Source organism: Lotus japonicus, chromosome 4, assembly GCF_012489685.1.
Source record: "Lotus japonicus ecotype B-129 chromosome 4, LjGifu_v1.2".
Classification (NCBI taxonomy): Eukaryota; Viridiplantae; Streptophyta; class Magnoliopsida; order Fabales; family Fabaceae; genus Lotus; species Lotus japonicus.
Window position 1 is genome coordinate 59,750,603 of NC_080044.1, and position 8,810 is coordinate 59,759,412.

An 8,810-nucleotide genomic window follows, 5' to 3' on the forward strand; every position below is an offset into this window, starting at 1 on the left:
CTTTGCATTTTAAAAGTTATGACTGAGAATTTATAATCAAGGAAAATTTGATCAGAACAATAATTGTTGGGTGCCATGCATGCTTTGCTGATCAGGAAATACAAATTCTATTATCCTTCAAAGATTATCCTAGATGCATCCTCACATGATTAGAATAGTAGATGAATATTATACCAATTTACAAGGTAACACGCAGTTACTACATTTGCCAAAGACAACAGAACACAGTGAGGCTAATCCATAACTACACTATGAGAGGGATTCAAACACAAAAGTAAGGTATCCTGATCCAATTCATTTTCTAATTCCTTAAAAAAAAACCATTTTCTAATAAAACATGCAAATTAATGTTGATTGTGGTCATGCAACTTACAAATCATATTAAACAAAGAAGCAAAAACAAATGGGTCAACAGAAACAGAAAGATTGTGTAGACTTTGCTTTTCCATTAAATTACATACCTAATGTTTATGGTGTGTTTCTATGATTGTTTATCTCAGCTGTGACCAGAAAGATAAGGCTTTTGTCATGTCAGCCAAGTTATTACTTTATTATGTTTCGTTCAATTGTTTTTTATTGAAATGTGTACCTTTGATGTGCCATACTGCCCATATGGTTGTTTGTTTCTATACAATCAAATAATAGGGGCTGTTATTTTATTTGATTAATTTCTTGACTTATTTTTGTAGGTTTTTCTATGCTTCCAGGATTTAGTGTTGAATTGATGCTTAAAAAGCTGTGAAAAAATATCAAGACAAAGCTACATCATAATGAAAGCAAGTGTTGTGAATTAGTAATTGCAGAGATAAGTTTGATCTGTACAAGATTAATCTTCTCATTGAAATAGCATATCTTCATATTCAAACATTTTTCTATGCTGACTATATGTAATTATAATCATTGAACATACTAATTTATATTTACTCAATTTTTGAATACTTCAATTTTAACTTGTACTCATTAAATATTACAAGACCTCTGCATATCACAGGTTCCTTGGCTAGTAAGTCATGAACTTTAACAATATCAAGGCTGGTGCTAAAAACAAAAATGTTTGCATTGGAAGCCAAATATCAAATATGAGTAAAAGAGAAAGTGTACTACATTTATTTTATTCATACTCCATATATATGTAGTTTGAGATTAAAAAAAAGTACAAGTAACCCATTATTCTAGTGCCTTTGGCAAAAGAGCAATAACTCTTATTGGGATCTTAAAGTGTTTCTTTTCTTGTAATTACACCAATTTTGTGGAATAAGTAGCTCCAGCCTTCCAATTTGCAGGGATTGCAAACTTAGGCCCCACCCAATGAGGCAATGCACTGCCATCACTCACTTGGAACTTCAACCGGATTTCACCTTTAGGTGGGTTAGCAATGTCAAACACTGCACCATAAGACCTGCGTAGAAGCTCCCATTTGTGGTACTCTTTCTACATCATTGACACATTTCAACAAAACACATTCAACACAACCACAAACAAGTAATTGAATAGAAGAAGAAGCATTTTCAACAGAACAAATTAAATTAGAAACTATTATGTGAGAATTGTGTTTATGCATACCTGCAACATCTGAACACCAGTGATATCAGATTTTCCACCGACATAGAGAATCACGATGGCGAAGTAACCGGGGTTTCTGCTGTGTTCAGTGATTTGAAATATGATGTTGTTGCCCTTGAATGTGCAGGGGACTCTTTTGTATTCAATATCAAGCACACCGTGTTTCTTCAATGCTTCAGATGCAGTTTTGTTGCATCTCAATTTCGAGAATGCGCGTGGGCTCAAGATGAAGTCTGTTCTGTCTCCCTCACCATAGTCTGTTGCCACCACATATGCTCCATTGTCATTACGGTATTGTGGTATTTTGCACCTTACCTTAATCACCATCATCATTTAATTTTGTTAGAACTTAAACAATTATTAGTGGAGATACTTGCAAGGTTTTCTTCCATGTTCAATTATGATGAAGCTTTCTTTTGCAAAGGATTATTAGAAATACCTGATAGCATGCACCGCAACCGGCTCCATTCTTCCATAGCCTAGCAGACACAGCTGCGACATTACCATCATTGGCCGTTCTTCCATATTCTCCGAAGCCACAAACTCCAACTAAAATATATTTATCATGTTTGAATTAGGTACGTTTTTTTATAATCAATTTTGATAGTCATAAGCTATTAATAGAAGTTTCTTAACAGAATTAACTTTGGCTCTAGAGTCAATTATAAGAGAATTTTCAGCCATACATCTGCATTATCAACAATGCACTTTTATACATGTGATTGGAAATTAAAAGTGAAACAATGCACCTTTAAATGAATATTCTTAAAATGGTTTTCACATAAGCAAAGCAATTAGTTAGTTTCATTAGTGAAAAATGCAAATGTGTTCCATCCTGATTCCTAGTACAAACAACTTATTTGCATATCACTTACTTGGAGTCCCATAGCCATCAGAGGTGCCATAATAGGTTGCTTTGGATTTAGTATAATACTCCTTGCAGTTACACAGTGCTGGAAATATCAATATCACACAAATAAGGCCAAGTTGGTGCTTGAAGTTAAGTTCCATGTCTGAATGACAAGTTCTTAGCCGCAAATAGTAGAGAGAATGCTTTATGTGATAATAAGAAGCAGAGAAAGTTGTGACTTGTGAAGCAATTGAGATATGGAGTCATATTTATAGCACAACCTTCCTACATATATACCGGGGTGATATAGCCCACTTTTTCTTACACCTGGGTCTATCTAAATATTCTAATATAGACTTGTTTTGAACTATTCCACTAAAGCATAGTTTTTTCTGTGTTCAAAATTATAAACACTAATGAACACGTCCAAGATTTATTCATTTATATTATGAATACATGGTTTGTTGGGTCAAAATCAAAGGCTACCAGAGGAACCTCAAATTGAAGGAATCTTCAGTTCTTACTATAATGTATATCCATATGTGCTACTAACACCATCATTATTTGAATAAATAGATTAAGAAGAAAGGTGAAACAACTAAACTTGATTATTGTTCAAGACTCCATTCCCAATAAAAAATCTAGCAGCCAGGTTTTATTGTAATGCACTCATAGATTCATTAATGGTAGTAAATTCAACACATCTAATGTAAACTAAATCTGAAATTTTAAGTATTTTGTTTTAAGTTCTTTTCTTTGATTCTTTCTAAGAGGTGGAAAAAATTAACCCGGTTAAAGCCTAATGATCATACGTCTGTATTGCACCCGGTCAGGTATTTGGAACACGGAATAGAAAAAAGCGATAGTTGGAATGATATTGAGAATTGTAGTTACAACAATGTTGATTATTTAGTAATTTGTGAAAGGAAGTGCTAACATATATGACCAAATAACAATACCTAGTGGAGGTAAAATTTAATCAAATTGAATCCCTAGACTAATTTACTAGTATCTTACTGGGAACATTTTAAAGTGTTCAAGACATAAAAAAGGATAATAATAAATTGTATATTACAACCAGACCAAAACTAGCTTCTCTAAGCAAAACACAAAGCACCAAAGAACTTGACTTTTTGGAGTAATTAAAACTCTATCAGGAGGACACTATGATCATGTTTCCCTTTGTCTCGGTGCCTACCATTTCCAACACCATATCTAAATCCACTGGTTGCACCTTCTTATTTCTCAAATACTTTTTAGCAAAGAAATTGAAGTAGATAAAATTCAAAGCTCCCAAGGCAGCAATAAGATAATAGTAGTACTCAAGCCTATTGTGATTCAAATCATGACCACCAATCCACGGTGTCCTTCCTTTCTGTGATGTTACTCTATGCACAACATTGACAATCAGAGAACCAATGTAATTTGCAATAGACAAGCTCAGAAAGAAAACTGCCCCAGCAACAGTTCTCATGTTCTCTGGCATCTGCAAGGTGAAGAACTCCATGATAGCAACAGCAGCAAAGACTTCATTCAGGCCTGACAGTGCAAACTGTGGCAACAACAGAACAAAGCTCATGGGTGAATGAAAGGTTCCGTGTCTTATAGCCGAGTCGCGGCGCTTCTTCTCAACAATTGCAGCCACAATCATGCACAGGATGGATAGAAAAACACCAATTTTGATTCTTTGTTCCATGGTTAATCTTGTGGCCTTTTTGGTGATTTTCTTTGCTAGAGGAATGTAGATGCACTCATAAATGTATATCCAGATTGAAAGTGCTAGCATTGATATCAGGTTCATCCAACCTGGTGGAACCTTGAAGTGTGGTCCAATGGATCTATTGGTTTGAATAACTTGAAGAACCCCAAAAGTGTTCTGCTGATCCATTACAATGAAAGTGCAGATTCCTGTCACCCAAACTGGTAGAATTCCCATCAAGCATTTGAGGCGTTCGACTTGTTGCAAACTGCAAAGTCTCCAAGCATTCCTTGGCATGCCTTGGTTGTTCAATTCACTTGGATCAGCTATTATAGCAGCCTTATCAAGGAATTTGAACCTATCTGTCTGAACAAGGGGAGCATTTTCCAAATCTATAGGAGCAGGATCATAAAGGGTTCTCCCAGAAGCGTTTAGTTTTCTTTTTCTAAATGCTGCTGAAACCACCTTGGCCAAGTCTGAGAAGATGCTCCCTTGAGGCTTCTTGTAGATGTAAGTGTGGCGGCCGAAAAGGAAGATGAGCGTTGAGAAAGCGAGACAGATGGTTGGAATGGCAAAGCCTAAGGTCCAGCTGACATTGGTTTGAATATAGACAACACATGTGAGTGCTCCAATGAGTGCAATGGTGAAAGTGAAGTACCACCAGTTGAAGAAGCTCTCCAATTGCGCCCTGCCTTTTTTTGTGTTGGTGTCAAATTGGTCAGCACCAAAGGCAATGTTGCAGGGCCTAATGCCCCCAGCTCCAATGGATAAGAGTCCAAGACCTGCAAAGAGGATACCTAGTTGCCAAGGATGTGGCCATTGACAATTGGGTCTCTCTTTGCAGGAAAGTGGCCTTAATTGATGTATAGCTGCTGTCAGGGTCATGGTCAATATACCCTGTCAAATACAATCCAAGCTGATAATGAATCAATAAGGGATTTGAAAGCTTGATGCAATGCTCAATAACACAAGTTCAGGAGACAACTTAGATACATTACTCTATGTGTACTGTTTATGCTTGCCTAATAGAATACTGAATTACTTACTTCGGAAATATTTTTCATGTCATAACTTCCCTCAATTACTCCTTTTTCAGCCCACACGTCATGCTATAGTTGCACCCCTAAGTTTTGTCCTAAAGTTAATTAGCCATCTGATAGTGGGACTGGGAGAGAAATCCTAAAGTAAAGTTATAATAGCCACATTCATGCCTACACAGCACAATTTTATTGGTGAGATGAGGAAGTGGACATCAAATGAGGACAAAGGATCTTTGTACCAGTTAATGATTCACAACTTCAAACTTTGTTAATGATTTAACATTAATAATTAACCATCTGTTAGACCACTTAGTATATTAGATTCTAAACCTGTATGAATACCCCCATCAGTGAATCAATGAATCAAAGTTAGCATCTTTTCATAATTTCTGTTTCAATACATATTGGTTACATTATAAGTTATGATATTCTGGAAAGCGGAAGTACATAGGATAATTTTTTTTTATCAAACACGTTATGTGCATGGAAATTAGGAGATAGATGTTGATTTCCTTACCAGAAGTGATGCAAAAGTGCCATAAAGGAGTGTGTGGAACCTTCCAAGATAAGTATCAGAAATGAAAGCACCGACTAATGAAGCAATGTTGGAGGATCCATTCCAGATTTGAACCACATTAACCACATATATGCCACTGAGATTGTAGCTGGTGAGCAGGTACATTGTTAGATTTGATATCAAACTCATGGATGCCAATTTCTCAAATGACTCATTTCCTGTGAAAAGCAAAGAAATCAACAACATTCATTAATGCATTAAAATAGTGGGAAGTTAATGATGTTTGTGACTACTGACAACATTGATTGTTGTTAAATAGTGAGATCAAATAAATACCTATGATGTATTTGACAGAACTCCACCCTCCTGGTTCTCTAGGTGAAACAGGAGAAGGACAGTGTGGAATAGGTTCTTGCTCCTCCAGTGCAGAAGGTGAATGAGTCCTCACATTCTCCATTTTTTGCTGTTCTGTTTCTAACTGTGTTCAACTTTTTTTACATACTTGATTCTTTTGAAGTAGTCAAAGCTTTGAGATTTTTTAGCTAGAATAACTGAAGGATTTTTTGCATGTGTGACTCATGATGTAATTTTGCATTAGAAGGAGGTGGTTTTATTATATTCATGCAGAATTTGGGATATATATTCCACGTGCCTTTTAAATAAATTTCGGCATGTGATCCTTGATTTTACGAACAATCTTGTAACTGTCCTCCTTATACCGGGATTGAAGTTCACTAAGAAAGTTTGTAACTGAGTCCCATGTTTTAATGGGACTGACTTTGTCTTTGTGTTTTCACCAGAAGTGGTCAGAGTATTCATTCCATTACCCAAAATTCTTTCAAACCTTCTTTCATTTTTATGCTTTCCTTTTCTTTTCTCTTTGAGTTAATGTTTTTTTGAGCAATCATTTATTCTAGTTTCTACTTCTTTAAAGGGGATTAATAACCCAACTCTTCTTTCTATCTCTTATAAGTTACTAATTGTCTATAAATGTTGACATTATAAATCCAAACTAAACAGACTTGGAATATTAATTGATTAGTTTATGGGTTGGGCTACTCATTTTCTTCATGTATGAGGCAAAGATCCATAAAGGCATCGCTTCGGCCTATTCTGACCAATTGCAAAAGTATAGATTGATTTCCTCATTTATAGACATTTTTTTCGACCAATTTTTTTGAAACCCACATTTATAGACATGGAATCAAGCAATATAGAAGGTTGAATGTTCCTACTGATCATATCATGCTTTTATCTGACTCGATCTCTTATTATATTTTATGTTGTATTATCTTAACTAAGGAATATTTTCTTCATACATACCACAGAGAAATATTATCTTAATTAAATGTTTAAAGAGTCAAATTACCTAACAATAATGCTACACCTTGTTGATTGAGTAACTACTAGTTTTTAACTCGTGCCTTGCACGGGGAATTTAATTTTAGATTTTTTTTTTTAATTTTTGTTAATCAATTAATATCTTTTTTATTTATTCTATATAGGTATTTGGTTTATTTTTCGTTTTTTGCACATTTGTGATGTAGGTTTTTTTTTGCAAAGTAATGTGTTTAAGGGCCGAAAGCACATTTAAATTGACGTATGCACGAAGATTTGCAAACATAAAACGATTTATTGAATATTTTACTAACATGGTCAATATATGAAACACAAATGTCAAAATGTTTTAAAGTTACCACCGAGGTCAATTTACCAAAAAAAAACACATTGTCAACGTGGGTAAAGACATAAAAGTGAAAGTTTAGCACATAGGCTCTTTATTTGTAAGAGAAAATGCTACTAATTCTTTGAAAACTTTATCTTTTTGAACATTTTTGCATCGTTACTTCCAACAACTTATGTTATGGATTCATCGTCTGAACGATGTTTAATAAATGTGTTTGAGTCTTCAATTATAGGTGGAGGTTTGTTTCGTTTAACATTTTTAGTGATTGTCTGCAAAACAAACATATTTTGCAATAGTGATGACCAATGTCTAAAACAAACATATTTGACAATAGTGATGACCAATACCTCAATCAGAGATTTTACATTTGAATCGGAAATATCAAAATTCATTATGTAGATATAAATAATCATTATTTAGCAATAAGAGTTTAAAATTTTACCTTTGTTTTGAATTTTGAAATTATTTGTGGGTCCTTGCAAATTTTCAAGACGTTAAATGCTGATTTAAACCACCTTCCGCATCTATCATTCCCTTCAACCTTGAAAAGAAATTCCTTGTGCACTAAATCTACAATTTCTTGTGGGGTTCCTAGCTGAGTAGATATATGACAGCAAGGCTTTTAGGATAAGCTACTGGGTATGTAGTCTGCATAAATAGAATACATATTTTGGCTGGGGTTAAATTGAAATGCATTTGGCAGGGAAAATTAGGAAGTATAGGGAGAATTTGCATGCTCTATCCCTTGTACTTTATCTTTTTGTCTCTTAACTCTTGATGTATTGGGTTGAAGTATCCCTTGTACTTCTATTTAATACATTTCTTTGCCTTCAAAAAAAAAATTTCTTGTGGGGATCTTCCATGTTCCCGATCTACATTGAATTTAAATTAAAATGAAAAAATTAATATATTATGAATTAAGTGAGCAATGAAAATATACTTTTTTTTGACATGACTATGTTTACCTTTTCCCTTTTTTCCAATATCTCGTAGCCTTTTTTGTTCATCAGATAACAACCTTCCCGATAAAAAACGGTAAACGTTGCAGATCCAGTATCATCAGCAACATTAATCTTTCAATCACAACGTTCATTACTTGAGTATGAACGACGTCACACTCAAATAATCTGCGAAGAAACAAAAATTATGTTGTTATTTGTCATCTAAATTTGTTCAAAGTAATATGAAATCCACAGTACATACATACCATTCTCTGTAGGACACTACTTGTGGAATGTCAGGATTGAACATTACTTTAGTGCAAGTTAACCCAGCAGTTAGTTTATATTCCCCTGGAAAAAAAATTAGCGATCGATTGTAAGTTTAAGTTTGAACATGTTGATTTATTATATAGAAGTTTATGTTTGTTTGTTGCTCAAAATAATTAAATGTACCTTGATGAATTGTTACAACTTCCAACAATATGATAATAACAACATGTTTGTGGTCTTTTG

The 8,810-nt window shown here is 34.3% G+C and overlaps 2 protein-coding genes across 2 annotated transcripts; both read right to left on the reverse strand.

The window, feature by feature from the left end:
* Positions 1 to 1,084: 1,084 nt before the first annotated feature.
* LOC130713921 (expansin-like B1) lies at positions 1,085 to 2,676 on the reverse strand. The gene is made up of 4 exons (XM_057563751.1): positions 2,439 to 2,676; positions 2,003 to 2,112; positions 1,564 to 1,878; positions 1,085 to 1,431 (listed from the first exon to the last, which is right to left on the reverse strand). The coding sequence occupies exons 1-4, from the start codon at positions 2,572 to 2,574 to the stop codon at positions 1,237 to 1,239; spliced, it is 756 nt and encodes a 251-aa protein (XP_057419734.1). The 5' UTR covers positions 2,575 to 2,676; the 3' UTR covers positions 1,085 to 1,236.
* Positions 2,677 to 3,383: 707 nt separating this feature from the next.
* Positions 3,384 to 5,084, reverse strand: LOC130713848 (protein NRT1/ PTR FAMILY 2.8-like). Its single transcript, XM_057563661.1, has one exon. It carries the CDS (start codon positions 4,995 to 4,997, stop codon positions 3,567 to 3,569), a length of 1,431 nt encoding a protein of 476 aa, XP_057419644.1. The 5' UTR covers positions 4,998 to 5,084; the 3' UTR covers positions 3,384 to 3,566.
* Positions 5,085 to 8,810: the final 3,726 nt, after the last annotated feature.

What these genes read in the sequence shown, in the direction of transcription:
- LOC130713921 (XM_057563751.1), bottom strand. Translation starts at nt 2,574, where the DNA reads ATGGAACTTAACTTCAAGCACCAACTTGGCCTTATTTGTGTGATATTG. An exon ending in TGATGGCTATGGGACTCCAA is followed by an intron (nt 2,113 to 2,438) that starts GTAAGTGATATG and finishes AATATATTTTAG; the next exon opens with TTGGAGTTTGTGGCTTCGGA. An exon ending in GTTGCGGTGCATGCTATCAG is followed by an intron (nt 1,879 to 2,002) that starts GTATTTCTAATA and finishes ATGGTGATTAAG; the next exon opens with GTAAGGTGCAAAATACCACA.
- LOC130713848 (XM_057563661.1), bottom strand. Translation starts at nt 4,997, where the DNA reads ATGACCCTGACAGCAGCTATACATCAATTAAGGCCACTTTCCTGCAAA.